Source organism: Apaloderma vittatum, unplaced genomic scaffold, assembly GCF_000703405.1.
Source record: "Apaloderma vittatum isolate BGI_N311 unplaced genomic scaffold, ASM70340v1 scaffold7812, whole genome shotgun sequence".
In the NCBI taxonomy this organism is placed as follows: Eukaryota; Metazoa; Chordata; class Aves; order Trogoniformes; family Trogonidae; genus Apaloderma; species Apaloderma vittatum.
This window is the reverse complement of record NW_009705197.1, coordinates 2,672-21,170: the sequence shown is the minus strand read 5'-3', so window position 1 is coordinate 21,170 and position 18,499 is coordinate 2,672. Positions and strand designations below refer to the sequence as shown.

General features: G+C 39.6%; 1 protein-coding gene across 1 annotated transcript; it reads left to right on the top strand.

The window, feature by feature from the left end:
* Positions 1 to 1,902: 1,902 nt before the first annotated feature.
* On the top strand, positions 1,903 to 10,291 carry RAB38 (RAB38, member RAS oncogene family; the record flags this gene model as incomplete). The annotated part of the gene is made up of 2 exons (XM_009865306.1): positions 1,903 to 2,141; positions 10,011 to 10,291. Coding segments are annotated over exons 1-2 (486 nt in total), but the record flags the coding sequence as incomplete, so codon positions are not given.
* Between the last annotated feature and the right edge of the window lie 8,208 nt (positions 10,292 to 18,499).

Here is an 18,499-nt window from a genome sequence, read left to right as displayed (position 1 = left end):
TCATTGTACCAGGGTGCTGCTGGGGCCAAGAATTTAGCCAGGTTCAAAGAAGAATTGGAAACTTAAACAGTAACACGATTATCCAGAACTATTATAGTTAATGCTAACAAAAACTTTGGAAGAAACTTTAGTAAAGCCTCATGCTTTTGGGTGTAGGCCAATCTCTAACTAATAGCCTAAGACCAGAAGGATAAGAACCAGATATATTTTCAACCTCATACAAAAACATCAATATCGTCATTTCCTCAGTTGCTAAACCCTCTTTGCCTGTTCTTTCCTTAACCTCTAAAATGGGAAACATTCAAGTTAGGGAGGAATTGTGAGTGTTTAGAAGTGGTTGTGTGTTGGATTCTCTCTGAAAACAGCAGTGCTGTGAAGGGAAGGTTCACAGACTGCACGCTGCCAGTAGCAACAATAATGAGCTTGAATCATGCAAAGATAGTAACTGATTGGGGTGAACTGATTTACTTCTCAGATTGTAGTCTTTTATGACAACCCTTGCTAACAAGGTTAAGCCTTTTAAACTTTTCTCTCCAAACAGAAGGATACAAATGACAGTTTGCTTTTGGAAAGAGAATTTGTCTTATTGAAAAAAGCCCTCTTACTGAAAATAAAAAGTGTCAAGGAAAACAAGACATTTTTTCTCCTTCAATTATCCATTTCTACTTTTTGTTTCTGTATATGCACAAACTTGGAGTTTAGAAATCGGTTAAAAAAGATTGCATAACATGAGTGTTCTGAATTCTTTGTCTACTAAACCCCAGCTTTTTGGATAGATGACGAAATTCTAATGCCATTTCAGTGCACATTTGGATAAGAACTCAATCAAGTAGTATTTCAATAAGTGTAACGGATGTTTTCACTTTAGTAAGGTCATCAATAAATTAAATTATTATTATCATTATCATTAATAGTTGAGTTTCTCCCAGTACTACAATTCTGGGGTTTTGCTATCAAAATTCTTAAAAGAATCAAACACATCTAGGCAATGGTTGAGGTCTCCAGCTAAACTGCCTAGCTGAAACTGTCGCTGTGCTCTTCATTTAAAATATATAGTCTGATATCACTTATTTTGGAAAACAGAGTACCATTAAGACAGTGGCATTCATATTCCTTAATGCTGCTATGCTTTCATAACTTCTGATTATCGGAGTCATGGGATAAATCTGAATTTTCCGCATTTTAGTGCCCAGTTGTATGAAAAAAACAAAGCATAAGCTGTGTGCTGCATTCAGCAGAGGTGAGTCTGCTCATAGGCATAGACAGATAAACACAACTAAGTTAATGAAATTTAAATACTTGTATCTGTTATAATACAGCCCTCTTGGTGTGCTTCATATTGCTCTGCCACTTCTAGTGATATATCTGCACTCACACTGATTTCCATTGATTAAAACCCAATCACATCCAAAGTTAAAGTCACACTGATTTAATTTTTGCACTTTAATGGAGGCATGAAACTTTAGAAAGGCAGTTTCTGCTTTTTTGCAGGGACTGGCATTTTAAAGGGGTCTGGAAACAAGCACAGGGTGATAAATTATCACCAAGAAGACATGATTAAAAAAAAGTATGTAAAAGCAGAAACGCTGTCCTTCCAGTGAGGAGGGAAGCAAGGGACAGAGCTGTTGCATGAATTTTCTTGCAAAGTCTGTAGTAGCCAGACTAATCCCAGACACACCTCGTGCTGACCTTTACACACAGACGTACAAAACTTTCTGGGAGACTTTCTACCCCCAGTCCCTTGCTTACTTCACCTCCCAGCAGGGCTGCCGGCTGGACCCGGCAATCCTGCTTCCCTACAAAGGGAAGGAGCCTCCACCTACCTTCTGTCCTTCCCTCCCCGGTTCCTCACTCCCTCTCTCCCCCTCGGGCTGGCAGGATTCCTCAGGCAGAGCATGCAATCAGTTCGCAGGGAGCAGCCGCAGCCACAGGAAAGATGCAGAAGCACAATCAGAAGGAGCACCTCTACAAGCTGCTGGTGATCGGGGACCTGGGAGTGGGCAAAACCAGCATCATCAAACGTTATGTCCACCAGAACTTCTCCCCCCACTACCGGGCCACCATCGGGGTGGACTTTGCCTTGAAGGTGCTGAGCTGGGATGCTGAGACTGTGGTACGGCTGCAGCTCTGGGATATTGCGGGTGAGTACGGAGGAGAACCCTTCGCTCCAAAACCTGTCCAGGGACAAGGCAAAATATAGACCCAAAGTCATTTGTACTAATCTTTAAGTTGGAAACGACCAGTGCCTGGGTGGTGAGAGAGGGGGCACTGAGAGAAAACTCTCATGGCAGATTGGCATTTTGGAGTTTCCCTAAAGCCAGCAGAACCCCAAACAAGGGGTGTTGGGGTGAATCACCTGCCCTGCCTGGTTTTTCTCCTGTACCTCAGATGCATCTGGGAACACGGGCACCTCTCTCCAAGTGCCCCAACTCGTCCCCCGCAGCTGGTGATCTATAGCTTCCCTCATTAGACTAACAGATCTCCGGGATGAGAGGGAGAGTAACACGAATTTCCTGTCACATGTGTTTAATTTAATGGAAGAGATGAGGGATTCTGTAAGACAGTTAAAATTATTTTTATTGCTTAAAAAATAAGGGAAAAGTACCACTGAGTTACTTTATCAAAATTCCTTCCTCCTTCCTTTCCTTCCTCTCTTTCCTGCCTTCCTTCCTTCAGCCCAATGAAATATAAACAATTTCTGACATGCTTTGTAAAGAGAAATGTTTCTATTTGGCAATAATCCTGGTTGTTAAAAATGCATTTACTCATGTTTACTTGTCCTGAGTCCAACGTGAAGGAAAAAGAGCTCATTTACTCTGTGTGTGGAGGAAAAGAGTAAAGATGTCCTCCTATACTTGCATGCTTACATAATTAAAAATCAGAGGATTTGAAATTGCTGCTGTCAGTGCTTTGGATTTTTTGCATTTGTCTTCAAGCTGAAACTAGAAATTTTTTTTTTTTCCTACCACATTACTGGAATTTAGTAGTTTTTATTCAATCCACAAAATAAAAGTTTATCATGATGGCATATTTCACATGGTATCAGTAATCATTTTTCATTTAGTGTATGTAGGAATACAAGTAAAGCTACAAGCCAACATCTCTCAGCAAAAACGGGGGTGTTTCAAAAAATCAATTAAACTAAGAAGTTACATTTGTTAAGTACGGAATAGAGGTGAAAGTTATATCAGCCGGGCAACTGTGCCAGCCTCTGACCTGAGCTGTGGGTTCAGTGATCTAGTCTGGAACGGCACAGAGCAAAACTAGTGAAATGAGAAAATTCTTGACATTCTGAGTAAAACTAGTGAAATGAGAAAATTCTTGTCATTCTTCTCAGTGGAGGGAGTGCCTTTCTGCTACACTTAGCTGTCTCATGTCTGAGCTCTGAATTTGGCACCACGGTGCTAAGACTTATGCAACAACACTGCTTTATGCAAAACATGCATAACCACAGCTTTTTTACACATCATTATAGTTTTGTGGGCTTATGATATTAAATACACGTATGCCCAGTTTTCTTTATTAAAAGTCAGAATAATGGGGAAAACATTGCTTTTATTGCTCACCAGTGACCGATCGTAACAATAAATACATACGCATCCAGCAAAACCTTTCTGCATGAGAAAAAGCGTTTAATAGTAAATTCTGAATGCATCAGGGACTTAAGGAATGTATTTTGCATGCCTTGTTTCAGAGATTTATTACACTACTAATCATGTGCTGGCGGATCATATGATGTAGCTTTCAGTCAGACTGCAGAAGCAATTACACCCAGTTGTAGTGCTGAATGACTAGCATGCTTTCTGAGTTATCACACATGACAGAGAGAATTACAGCATAGTACTAAATTTCATATGAATTGCTCAATTCAGAGCATCTCTGTGAAGGTCAAGACAGTGGCCGGTAATAAAAAAAAAGAGTTGCTGTCTCAGTTTTAATGACTTCTATGTGAGGAGCTTTAGCCGTTGATGGCTGTACATAGAAAATAAGTTCTGTAAGCAACACACTGAATTCAGATCAGTATGGAGCTGGCATAGAAGTTATCATGAATAAGGTATCTGGCCAATGAGAAAAAAAAGTTGTTTAAAAATGAAAGCAAAGCAAAACTGATTAGTAATACGGAGAGAATGGAAGTGTTCTATCGTGGCTGTGGCTGGTCATATGTCACCACTTGCAAAACAGAAATATGTGAGGATAAAAGCAAGGAAAATAAAATCACTGGTCTCAGAACACTCTCTCTCTTTCGGCAGAATCTTTGTTATTAGGTCATGCTTATCTTTGGGGTTAAAGCAATAAATTTTCAGTCTCTAATGAAGCTGAAGGATGTTGGCTTAGCACTTAGGACATCCTGAATTGAAGCAAATGCTGCAAATGTATCAATATATGTATATATACGCATTCGTGTGTATATATGTTTATATCAGGTATTATTTTAGCTCTTACATCTTCTTCTTCCCCTCTAATTGTACTGTCAGTGAACTTATTACTAAGTGTAATATATACTGTTCCTTACACTTCACTGTGTGGATCAGTGGGTAGTAAACTGTTTAAGAGTCCATAAATAATTTTCTCAAAAATGTTTTGAGTAAAAGTAGTAACAAGCTTATCTACATTATTATTAGGATTTACATGTGTGGTGACTTCAAGGAAGAAGTGACATACTTCAGCCATCCTAGGACCAAGCTGTTCACTCTAGTTTACCCTTACAGACTTAATAAGGAAAAGAAAATTTGTATCATCTGGTGCCATCTCATTTCATAGTAGTTTATTCCTATACCATATTTTTTTCTGTATTCTTTAATTTGATAAACAAAACTATAACAAGATCTAACAGCTAAATGCTGAAACTGTGTTTATTTAGATGAGAGAAAAATGCTGAACAATAAGGATAACTAAGCATTAAAAAAGTTAATTCATGGATATGTTAGATTCTGCATTACATATTAATACATTAAGACTTGGAATGTTTTTAACAGATAATATATTCCTGGAGCTATGGGTGTTAGACATGAATAATTGGATGAAACATGTTGTTATGATATTTTGATATCTATAACAACACACTGGCATTAAAAGTTACGAGTTTATGTCTGATTCAGTGAAGTGCCTAAGTTTCAAGTGACTGAACTTTCACTGTTGTGCGTGGGAGGAGATATACATAGTAAAAATCTCCTAGTCTTTAATTTCCTCACAACAATTCCATTTTATTTCACTGAATGTCCCTAATTCTCAGTTTTAGTGTTCATCCCCCTATTGAAGTGCTCTGTCACTTCCACTGCTGTGTCATACATCTCCAAACCTTGCTCCTCGGCCAAATTTTTTTGTTGTTTCCTTATCTTTTCTGCTGCCTCTGTATGACTACCCTTTAAATCAGTTAACCGATTGTTAGAAGAAAAGCTTTAAAAGAAACTCTTAATCGTATTTTACACCAGGCTGCTGTGGTGGGGGTGGCGCTGCAGATGCAGGCTGAGACAGATTTCAAAGAAACCAACTATTGCAGACAGTGGTTCCAGGTGTATCTACTCTTCACTTCTCTGCAAGGTTGCTGTCAGTGCTACTGTCTACATTTCATGTCTTTATAGACCCCATATTTCTCTGAAAACCAGCTTTAGCTGCAGATTTGCCGCGGAGAGCAGTTCTGTGAGCGCAGTGGGGGGCAGAGAGTGGCATTTCAGAGCCTTCACCCTCCCCAGCTACTTTTTCACAGCTGGGTCAGAATCACCGTTACACCTCCTGCTGCGTATGTGTGGGCTGGATTATTCATTGCTACCAAAAATCTCTTGGTTTGCTTTTACAAGGCTGGTGCTCATCTCATAAAGGGTTGGACCGATGCATTGGGAACATCCACCAACGCGAAAGAACATGTTTCTTCCCTTTCCCTGCAAATTTCACCTTTGGCAACATCAGTCTTTGCACAGATATATGCAAATGTCTCTGCAGTTACAACTTAAAAAAACTTTGCAAAGTTTTTAAGCCTGTTAAGCCCCCGAAGGAGTAAACAGACCGTTCAGTAATGCCAGGCACAGCACATCCTCAGTGGTTTAGGTTTTTAGTGGCTGCTAAGCATTGCAGTACATATGCATAAATAAGATAGTCATGGTGATTTCTAGGCTAAGTTACCTTGAAATTACTGTTCTGCAAAGATAACTAAGTCCCTGGCTGTGGTGGTTTTATTTCAGTACAGATTTGTGGTGGGATCCATGGGCCTGATCCTGCTGACACCCTGCCTTTCCATGTTCTGGGGTGGTTAACAACGCCTCAAGGCTTGCTTAAATTTCAATCCATAAAGACAATGACTTGAATTCAAGGCTGAAAATTCTGAAAGTCGTTTTGAAATGAAAGGCAATAAAATGTTTAGATCTTCCCCACAATTTTCAGCTTCTCAGTGTTGGCTAAAGGCCCTCTGGAAAGCATGGTAGTTCCCAGAAGCTTTTGCATCTCGGGGTGAGGGATGGTGGCAAGAAGTAAAAGCCATTCTTAAACTGGGCATTGGTGGGTTTTAATCAATTTTTAACTTGCACTATATTGGAGATACTGTGGGTGAGATGGTGGAAATGATCTGAGTTTTAGCACTTTATCATTAGTTTTTATAAGTTTATCAGAGTTGATAGTGGCTGGCACGAGTTGTAGATTTCTAAACAAGTCATGCTGGCAAATTTATGTGGAGTGCATTTTTATGAACTATGAAACTACAGCTGTTGATTACTTTAAGCCCGTGAAATGATATCTTTCTCAGCTGCAGAAGAGCCACTGAGATTAGGATAAATGTGCACTAAGGTGCCATTTAGACAGGGACTCACTCCTTACCTTTAATAGAAATCTTGTTCCTTTGGCACCTTGGTCTCACTGGGTTCACTTCGCGGTAGGGTAGGATTCATCCAGCTTAACAATTAGACATCTTGTACTGAGCCCTCTGAGTATAAGCTATTCACCCTGGGTTTGCTGAGTATAAACTACTCACCGAGGATAGAGATTAAACACCTCCATACTGAAGCTTATGTGACCACTCTCAAATGTCTGTGCTTTCTGGGGAGATGCCCTCTCTTCTCACTCTGTAACTACAAAGCCCAATTGAGTTTTTGGAATCTAAATAAGGGCTGATGAATCCCAACATAAAGCACCATCTTAGTGAGCAAAGGCCATCAGACTGGTGGGATTTGATGCCAAATGCCAGTGGCCTTGCAAGGATGCAGCAAAGTACAATGGGCCAGATCAAACAAACATTTCACAAGTTTCTGACCCTTCCAGTGAGAAACAATACCCATGTTCCCCAGTGCCTCTTGCAATAAAGCAGATTCTAATGTTCAAGGCTGCCTGTGAGATACCACTGAATAGCTAATAGTTGATCTATTTTCTAGCCTAATTACTGCCTAAGCTGTTGTTTTGCTGAAAACCTACGGCCAGATTCTGGAACCTTTAATACGTCAAACAGTGCCTGTACTCATGGATGATTCTGCCAAATGAAAATGTTTTAGGAATCTCAGCTAGTAAGACAGATACTTGTTCACATAAGGGAGAACCTTTGGAAAAAGTAGTCCTCCTGGTTCCTTAGACACAACGTTTAGGTCTCCAAGCACAATGCAAGCACCAGAGATCACTTTTTTCACAATGTAAATTAAAGAAAAATAAAACCATTATGCAAATTACATAGAACTAGAAGTCTGTGGTTTACAAACCACCTCTTCTTCCATTAAAAGTTGCATAATGTCTTTGTGCCAAGTATATTCATATATTAATAGCAACAGATGGGGAAAAAGACCACTTCAGAAAGGATTTAAGCACTTAATTCAGCAGCTCCATTCTTTTTCTCTGAGGTGGCTGATAATGGAAATTGGTGAGCTCTGTCTTCCTGCACAAAACTGCTTTTACAAACATAGCGGCTTTTCTGTGCGGTGCAAAACACAGGTATCTGCAAAAGCAGCTGGAAGCACGAGCAGGAATCAGTGTGATACCATTTGTCAGAAATCTGTGTGCCACTACTGTCCAGAAGATCATACTGTAAAAGCCTTTTGTTCCTCTAATAACTTTTTTTTTGTTTGTGACAAATTATTTTATGTGGCATATAATAGTTTAGTTCATGTTCTATGACATGTCCCACCAGTCTTAGTGATCTATGTCCCAATAAATGTAAGGCCCAAGTTGAACTTTTCTTAGGTCACCTACATCCCATCTACAGTGAAAGCATCTCAAGAACTTTGCATGAGAATTATAAATTATCACTGAAATACAGGATGTGCCAAAAACTAATTGTGTTGCTGCTTGTCTCAGTGCTAAGTTTCTAATCAGACCTTGACTTTTGCTTGAAGGCACCTTCTTGCAGACAAGGAGAAATTGCTCAACAAGGAGATTATTGAATAGCACATGATTTGGCCACTCACTTGATTAGCCCACTGATAGCAATCATAAGACATTTTAATAAAACATTGCCACAAGAAATTTTCAGTATGACCTCATATTTCCTGGAGATGATATATTTCTATCTTGCTTTATCAATGGGACACAGTGTTTTTTTAAGGTAAAAAATCTAACAGGAGTTTGGAGAAGATAGACATCCACTTTTGGTTTCTGTATCATGTGAATGATTTTCTCCTTGCTGCAACAGCTACTTCATAAAAACAAAGATAAACAGCAAAGCAGATGGTCTTGACCCCATAAGTGTGTTCAATGCTCTTTCAATTAAAGGAAACTGTATGATCTAGTGGTCCAATAATGAGCACTCTTCAGTTCTCAACCCACCCTTACATCTGACAGCACAATTTCCATCAGATAAAACTTCCACAAGTAATTTGCCTAGGGTGGCAGGCAGATTGCCAATCTTCTCTTCCGAATCTGCTCAAAATTATGCACACTGAGAAAATAAGGCTAGAAAGGGGTTTCCATTGAAAGTTGTCTGTTTTCATAGCACCTTTTCTCAGTTCTGGAAGTGTATGCTTAAATAAAAGAGTTATCTTACTTAAAGATTGCTGTTATCACGAGATGTTTCAGGCGCTCATAGTTCTATTTCGAATCACAGCTCAGCAGTAGACATCCATGGAAATTTTGGGTTTTTGCTTGAAGAAAAAATTCCGTCTGACTTTTTTTTCAAAACTCCCATGAAAACAGCACATCTATTAACAACTCCACAGCTGATCAATATACCACATCTTGATGTCAAGTGTGTTAATCTTTCCAGTGTTAATCATATAAAATGATAGATATTTACAAATGTCTATGTTTGAATGTAATAATATATCGTTAGCTCTCAAAACTACTGTTTAACTTCCCAGAAAACACTCTGAATTCAGCAAATAACACCATAAAGCTTCTGAACAGATCCAGTGTGAAATATCTCCTCCCAGATCTTTTCACTGGAGCAATACAGCTCTTTGTATTGCTGCTGCTGTGCTATTTCTTAGAACACTTTCAATGTTTGAAAGGCTTTAAATTCACCATCCTCACCTCTGTGTTTTAGTTTGCCAGTAAAAATAAATTCTTAATGACTCTAATGGCTCATATGGCTCCAGAGCTTAGCTATGTTACTGCTGATTATTATCACTTGCAGGAGAATATGCAGAATCCTCTTAATGCATGAGCAGGTCAGTTGTGTTAGATGTTTCCCACAAAATACTATAGTATCAAGGAGCTTCCAGTATTTTTGTGACTCCTGTTTAATGTCCTATAATATACACCATGACCCTTGGTGCTGTCCTCAACCCTAGAATTCTGGCAGCTTAATAAGACTGCGCACTAATGTTCAAGCTTGTCATAAAGTTATTAAATTTCCTTGCATGCTTTCTTTAAAACCCCTTTTTCATGCTATACACTCTTGCATTTTCATACAAATGAGCCTGGCATGGTACTTATTTATTACTTAGAGAAAGAGTAACTTTCCAGACACTTACAAAAATAAGTTCTACCTTCAGAATATTCTTGTAGAAAACTTGCTGTGTGAAATATTGTCCTCGATTGGGAGCAGTGATTTCTACAAGGTGGTGCTGATTTTTTTTCCCCTTCTACTTTCTTCATCACAGGTCAGGAGAGATTTGGAAACATGACCCGGGTATATTACAGAGAAGCTATGGGGGCATTTATTGTCTTTGATGTTACAAGACCTGCAACGTTTGAAGCAGTGACAAAATGGAAAGAGGATTTGGACTCTAAGCTGGTTCTTCCAAATGGCAAACCTGTGCCAACAGTCCTCTTAGCAAACAAATGTGACCAGGAAATAGATGTTCTTATGAACAACGGCATCAAGATGGATCAATTCTGCAAAGAGAATGGGTTTGTGGGCTGGTTTGAAACATCAGCCAAGGTAATGTTTCCATTTCTTTTTAAATGTTTCTCTAAGTAGGGAGAAGTTGGTTCCTAAAATAGCTCACCTGGTCAAAATGTGTACCTTGCAATGCTTCTTTCTTGGTGGAATTAATTAAAGGTAAATTTATAAATGAATACATTTCTATTTCCTTTGACCTTTTCTTGCAAAGTAAATTACGTGCAATGTTCTGAAATGCAGTTGCTTTTGTATGGTAGGGCAGCAATAAAATATGTAACTGGTCAAAAACTTACTGCGTAACAGCCTGGGGGCGAAGGCCTTTGGGAGAGCATAAAAGCTACCTTTTATGAATTATATGAGGATTTTTTTTTCATAATTCTTAACAGTGAATATTATTTCTAAATATTTATTAAACCACTTTGCCTGAGAAAAGCTGATCTGAGACAATAACTTTATTGCGTGAGATTCCAGAAAAAAGTCAGTCTGTCGTAGTGCTTGTACAATGCTTTTTGTTATCAGCTCTCATTCTCAAAAGCCTGTTCGAAAAAAAAATCACATACCTGCAGAAGAAGGAAAGATCTATGGTCAAAGTGCTTAATGAGTGGCTCTGACGTTCAATTCCTTGCTTTGGTACAGATTTCCTGGGTGTCTATAAGAAAACAGAGATAAATATCAGAAAGAGCACTGAGATTTTCAGAGTATAAAGGCCCAACATACAGTGGTCCTGTATATTAATTTGGAATTTCTCAGATAATTTCAATGTGTGCAAGATTCGGAGAGCTAGCATGTGACAAAAAATCAATGGATATTGTATTTACTGTATTCTCTGATTATGAAAGCTGGTATCATCATTAACAGCTCTGGGGAACATCTGAATGTTTTAAATGTAAAGAGCTTGGCTCTGCTTTGACCTGGGTTGTTAACAGACTGAAAAACAGAATGCTACCTGCAATCGTTTAGTTTCTTTTAAGCACTTTTTGAAAGTTACTCATGAACTTTTGGAGTATTTTGGAGTATTTTGTAGTATTTTACTTTTGTGGTCTTGACTCCTTTTTTAAGCATCAATATTTTAAAAAGTCTCAATTGCAATCAGTAGAAGTAACAATGAGTGACAAGCAGCATGTCCTAGACTGCCTCAAGCACCCGCATGAATTCCAGGCTGAGACCGTGGCCTTTCAGGACTTGAAGGGGGATTATGAGTAAAACGGAACAGCAAGACCTCTTGTGACAGAACAAGGGGCAATGGTTTTAAACTAAAAAAAGGTAGAATTAGACTAGGTAGAAAGATGAAATATTTTACAGTGAGGTTAGTGAAACACTGAAAAAGAGAGGAGGTAGATGCCCCATACCTGGAATCATTCAAGGTCGAGCTGAACTCTAAGAAACCTGATCTAGCTAAGGATGTCCCTGCTCACTGCAGGGGGGTTAGACAAGATGACCTTTAAAGGTCTCTTCCAACCCCAACTATTCCGTGATTCTACGATTCTATGTCTTTATGGTCAGTGTCTTTGTTTTCCTACTGACTGGGTCCCAAAACTAGGCACCGTATCTTCAAAATGACATTTTTAGCAGGACATTTTGGTCTATGTCAGTGTGTAAGTTATCTTGCTCTACAAACAGGGTACTTCCAATTCCTGCCTGTGCAGGACCTGATTTGAACTCTGGTCTCTGGTTCTCTGCTGATTTGTGCTAGGTGAGGCCACCAAAATCCAGTATTCCTCTCTAAATAACTCAGATTCTACTGTGGACTGTGTCTAATTCTGCTTTAAGGAAGAGGCTAAGATCTCCTACATCAGTTTCTTCATCATACTTATGGCAGAAAGCTAATAACTCCAGAAATAAAGGCAAAAACAAAAACCAAAGACAGAGAGTGAAGCATTTGGAATGGCAGCTGTTAGGGGATTATTACAGATTATTGCAAAACAATGTTATTTGTAGAAGTACTGCATATTCTAGCCCTTCCCAATGTTCTGTTAGGTGTCTAACTGTCTTTCAGGCCACAAAGAGCATGAAATTCCTGATTGTAAGTATTTGCGATCCAGGTCACCAGTGATATGCAACACTGTATGTGGCTGTTTTTTTCAGAATTACTTTTTCTTCATTTCTGACATGTACATGAGTCTGTATTTCCTGGAAACAAGAACCAATTCACTGAAAACTGAGGCCTGAGGTCAAAACCACCACAAAAATCATGTGAAGAGAAATGAATAACAAATTGTTTTAAAATGCCTGCATCTAAAGTGTTTCAAAGACAGTGAAAGGGAACAGGATGGACCATTATTTAAAAGATAAGGCTCATGGTTTCATTACTGTAGGTTTAGATTAGCAAAGTCATGCCACTGGTCACTCGTCTCTGGCTTATGAGAAAGGAGTCCATACCATGAATTTCCCACATCAGTCCTCAGCAAGCAACTGTCCACCTCTTAAAAAGAACACACAAATTTATTGTGCCAAGGGCCATTCCAGGTCAGGGGAGAGGATGAATGTACAAACAATTTCAAAGGTCACAGAGAGGTTTTACTGTGATGGTGGAGCCACTCTTGGGCAGCACTATGGAAGTATAAAGGACATGTAAACTTTAAAAAAGTCACAACAGGAAAAGTTTTCCAAGTTTTTCTAAGCCACATGGAATGAAGATTTTGAGTTATTTTAAACAAAGGACGTATCTAGATTCTTCTTACTTTAACTCAGAAACTCAAGCAGTCCTCAGGTGACAAGTGCAATCATGAAGGAACCGAAGGAAATCCTTCTCTGACAAGACTTGTCTTCAAAAGCCACAGTGAGAGCTGAGGATACTCTATAGTGCTATAGATTAAAATCTAAGATCTGTTATTCTGCAATCTTCATTCCTGATTTCCACCGGAATTGGAGGCTCCTGATGTTGAAATCACAGAATCACAGAATCATTATGTTGGAAAGGAGCTCCAGGGTCATCAAGTCCAACTTTTTTCCCAGCATTTCTCTAACCACTACACCATATCCTCAAGCGCCACATCTATTCGTTCTTTAAACGCCTCCAGGGATGGCGACTCCACCACCTCCCTGGGCAGCCTGTTCCAGTGCCTAACTACCCTCTCAGTGAAGAATTTCTTCCTAATATCTAATCTAAACCTCCCCTGGTGCCACTTGAGGCCAGTCACCCTCATCCTATCATTACTAATTTGAGAGAAGAGACCAACACCAGCCTCGCTATCACCTCTTTTCAGGTAGTTGTAGAGGGCAATAAGGTCTCCTCTCAGTCTCCTCTTCTCTAGACTAAACAAACCCAGTTCCCTCAGCCGCTCTTCATAGGGCATGCTTTCCAGCCCTTTCAGCAGCTTTGTTGCCCTTCTCTGCACCTGCTCCACCACCTCAATGTCCTTCCTGTACTGTGATGACCAAAACTGGACACAGTACTCAAGGTGAGGTCTCACAAGTGCCGAGTACAGGGGCACAATCACCTCCCTACTCCTGCTGGTCACACCGTTCCTGATACAGGCCAGGATGCCATTGGCCTTCTTGGCCACCTGGGCACACTTCTGGCTCATGTTCAGACGGCTATAGACCAACACCCCCAGGTCCTTTTCTGCCAGACAGCTCTCCAGCCACTCCTCCCCAAGCCTGATGCAATGAGGAATAATTTCACTAAAGACAATAGAATCACAGTGTTTAGACTGAGTTAGATCAGAACACTTTCCCCACTTGGCATAAGTTCTGAACTAAAACCTACAAAATTTTTCTAAACAGGAGTTATTATTACTGCTATATTAAAGTACTGGATGTTACATGTACCTGGTGTTCATTCAGCCTAGAGCATATTAAATAATTGAACTCAGGTCTGGGGAAAATAAAAACCTAGCTATGTTTGCTATAGAGAATAAAACTCTTTTCTGAAGCAGAATAACACTGACAGAGAAGACATCATATTGCAGCTAGCAGTTTTAGCAGTTCAAATAAGCAATAACTTTTTTTGCAGTATCTTGGAGTAATTAGATCTCCAGAGGTTTTCTGGAGACGTGCTTGGAAATGCTGTAGCCTTCAGAGCAAACTGAATATGATTTATGCATTTTGGGCAAACAAAGGTGATTGCTTTGAAAAATACATCTTTTAGTTCTGGTTGCCTTGCAGAGAGTAGCATGCTATATATGTACCTTTCATATCTCAAGGTGTCAATGGTTTTAAATTTTTGTCTCTGGAACTAGCAGATTACACCAAAAAACATCACTATATTATTCCCCGGTGCTGTTTTTCTTAAGTTAACAACTTCAGTGTAAAACTTTTGAGCCACTTAATGCATTTTCATGTGTTAGTTTTGATTCTTACATTAACCTAAAGGAAATATTCAGCCTTTTCCAATCTTCTGCTCCATACAGATAGGAGAATTTGTTCTGATAGTTTGCCATGTAAGAAGGGCCTTGCTGAGCAACAGTGCAGTGCAGTATAGTCACAAGTTATAGATACCACCATGTATCGAGAGGATGTATGAGGTCTTTTCCAACCTTAATGATTCTATGATTCTATGTTTCTATGTTTCTATGCATATTTAGTTTGCTCATACTGGTTGCAGTCTGAAAGGCATCTCCCCAGACAGTTGTGAAATAATCCTTAATAGTAAATTCTTTAACAAATGTCATGACCACAAGTATTGTGAAAGATGCATTTTTTTAAAAGGAAGCAAATTTCTTCTTCCTGTCACACATTTAATTATCCAGCACATGGTCAGAGTAGTTGAGAGCTCCACTCACATTTCAAAGCCTTCAAACTGCTTTCACCACCATTCCTAGTTCGAAGAGGTGCGCTTTTGACTTGGATTGGGAAAGTAGAAATTTCAAGCTTATTATCCCTTTATAATGAAAACAGAACTTCTGCATCAAAACAGACAGATCAGGCAAAACTAAATGTGCTTGAAAATACCTACTTCAGAAATAACTTGAAATACCTTACGAGTGACCATAGCTGTGCTGTGATTATGCCTAAGTTCCTCTTTTCCGTGCTGTAATACTGATGCCAACAATACCAAAGTAGGTGAAAAGATACTCACTTTTTGTCCAGATTTCCCAGAAGGGCTGGCAGCTATGCTTTCCTGATCCTTACCAGATAAGCACACAGCTCCTTGTTTGCTGAGGATTATGGCCTGGAGACTAAATGAGCACTGAGTGTCTGGGCTATTTAGACCAGGAAAAAGCTACAGAATCTTTCCTCCTGTTGGAAACATGGATAGTAAAGTGTTCTTTCTCCAGCTTTTGTCTGACAGGCAATCCACAGTATGCCATGATGTTCAAGTGCTGGACTAGCAATCAGGAGTCCTCTTTCCACTGACCTACCAGGTGACCTTCATAAAGTCACTCTCTCCTCTTCTTCCGCAAAGCAAGGATAGTGATTCTGCGCATCTTACTAGTGAGCTCTGTGAACAAATCAAGCTCTACAAGCCCTTGTTTAAATCACAAATTATTCCGTTCTGACTGGACAATTATTATTAAAGTTTTTTTTAAAAAAGGTAGACTTTCAGAGGAACAGGATATGTGGTTTTGATTTTTATAAAGACAAATGAGGTTTGGACATATATTTGAATTAGGCTGACACACTACAGCTAATCTGCTGATGTAATTGAAATCAAAGCAATCCATTTGAGACTGCCAGAGCCGGTTAGGGTCTACATTATCTTTTTAATTTACTCAAATCAAAAAAAAGTCTAACCAATCTCACTGCATGAAGCCTTAGAAAATATTTCAGCTGCTGCCATAAACCAAAAAATGAAGGTGACACCTAAAGCAGAGGCTCTCAGTTCGTATCTGCAGAATCCTCTGCAGAGTTTGTTTCCTGTAAGTAAAAGAAGAGTTGATCCAGGTTATCCTAAAGGTATTAGAGCCTCCTGTAGCTCTCTGAAGAACTTTTACAAAATGCATTATATTGTGCTGGCCAAAAGCTGGAAATTCACAAAATTTCCAACCTCACAAAACTGTTGAGGTTGGAAGGTCACTTAGTCAAACAATTTTGTTGCAGACTATCCAACTGGCTACAAGAATCCAATCACAGAATTTATCTTGCTCTGAGGGTTGCAGTCACAGCCATTCACATTCATGAATTTCATGGTCCTGTATCTGGACAGCTTTTAACTTGTGTGGTTATGTTTTCCTGGAATCTCAACCAGAGCAATATAGGACAACATCTTAATAATGCTCTGCTGTTGGTGGTTTCCAAGGGAGCTCTGCTGAGGGAATGCATGGAGCGATTCCCTCAGATTGCATGCTCCAGGGATTTGCTGGTTAAAACATCTTGAAAGTCATTTCCCTGCTCCTGGATTTTAGTGCACGATAGAAATAAAATGTGGAATCAATGTGCTTCTTACTGGTTTCCCATCTAACACCTGAATATTTCAGAATCTGTAAATGTTTACTTAAGGGAAGCTGATTTCCTTAGCAGAGTCTAAGATGACAACTCTAAGTGGTGTCTGGCTTAGACCAGAGGTTGCTGTGCCTGGACACACCTTGCTCTTCACCTGACTTTCAAGGCAAGACTCAGAAGCACCAGATTCAGTCAGAGAGAGAAACTACCAAATGCAGAAAGGGAGCAGTTTCATACTAGAAAACAACCAGACAGATGAATTTAAGACATCTGCATGGCAAAGAAAAGGAAGTTCCATCTGTAATTGAGACAGGCTCATAAAAATAACACAGCCCTTTTTAATTCTGAAGAGCTAAGAGCCAGTCTAGTCTGAGGGGATTTATTTCATATATTAAAATGGAATGCTCTAAATGTTAATGTTCTGCATCTGCATTAGAGATGACAGCTAGGGGGGGAAAGCAATCCAGAATGCAAAGAAGCTTGCTGAGCTTGTGTACTTCTTTGAGACACATTCAATAAAGTATTTATTTTTCCTCCAGTTAATTGTTTCATTACAAGACTGTGACATTATCTCCCATAGCAATAGATTCAAAGGTTTTAAATCATGCAACTCTCCTTCCCTGCCCTGAGACACTATCCTTTACATAAAACTGCGCTTTGAGAAGGTATATTTGAAGGAGATCATTCCACAAAGCAAACTGTAATTCCATTTGTGTCTTCCATTTGTTCCTTACTGGCTTTCAGAGACCGCTCAGAGTTATTTTCTCTGACTTCCTTTGTTTGATAATAGAATAAAGAGTAGCATACGCTGATTTTCACTTTTGCATTCCTTCTTGATGGATCAAGAGAAAGACTGACTCAGGTCGTCAGACGACATCACAGGAGCTGGGTCCAGGTCTTTGGCAGACATTGGTGGCCTGATGCAGGGTAAATCACTTAGGGCTGGATTCACAACTTAGTTCTTGCATCACTGACTGTGATAGTGTCTTTCAGGTCCTGGGGCTTACTGAGGCACAAGTGACAGAAATGGGTTAGGCACCTCAGGGGACAGGGCAAGGGGAGAAGCCCTTGAAAGGGTTTCATAAAACATAGCATGTTAAATCAAGGTGTCAATGTCGGAAGAGTAACGAAATCAGGAAGAGAGGACTGATAACAACAAAGGCATCATAATACGAGTAAAATCCTTCTTTTATGGTCCTGCAGTAAAAGCACTCCCGCAAGCCCTGGGAAAGAAAGATGCTGTGTTCCTACCTTATCACAGAATCACAGAATGCCAGGGGTTAGAAAGGACCTCAAAAGACCATCTAGTCCAACACCCCTGACAGAGCAGGATCACCTAGAGTAGGTCACCCAGGAACGCGTCCATGAGAAGACTTCAGACTATGCCATCTCCTACTTTCCAAATGGTTTCAGGCAGTTTCCTCTGTTTGGGGTTCAGCTTTTTCTTTGTTTTATAAATAGCCTAGCAGCACCTCCCTGTCACAGAAAGACACTGTGTAGATAAACACATCAGTGTTGTGCAGTTGTCAGTAACAGCAGCCTTAAAAGTACTCTAGGTAGACAGACCTTCCCCTATATTTGGTTGCCTTGAGGTAAAAGTGACCTCAGAAGAGGCTGGAGAACAAGTTACAGTCTAACAGTTACATCTAGTACCATTCGAGATCTAGATAACCCCCGATAATCTTGATGTTCAGAAGTGGCTCCATCAAGGACACAGAGTAGGCCGCTAAGTATGACCTAGAAATTTTTCTCAGAACTTGAAAAATATTAGTAAAAAAAACAACAAAAAAAAGAAGAGAGGAGAGGAGAGGAGAGGAGAGGAGAGGAGAGAAATTAAAAGGAATATAACAAAAAAAAAGAAATAAAATCCAAGAAAAGGCACATGATGCACAATACAACTGCTCACCACCAACTGACCAATGG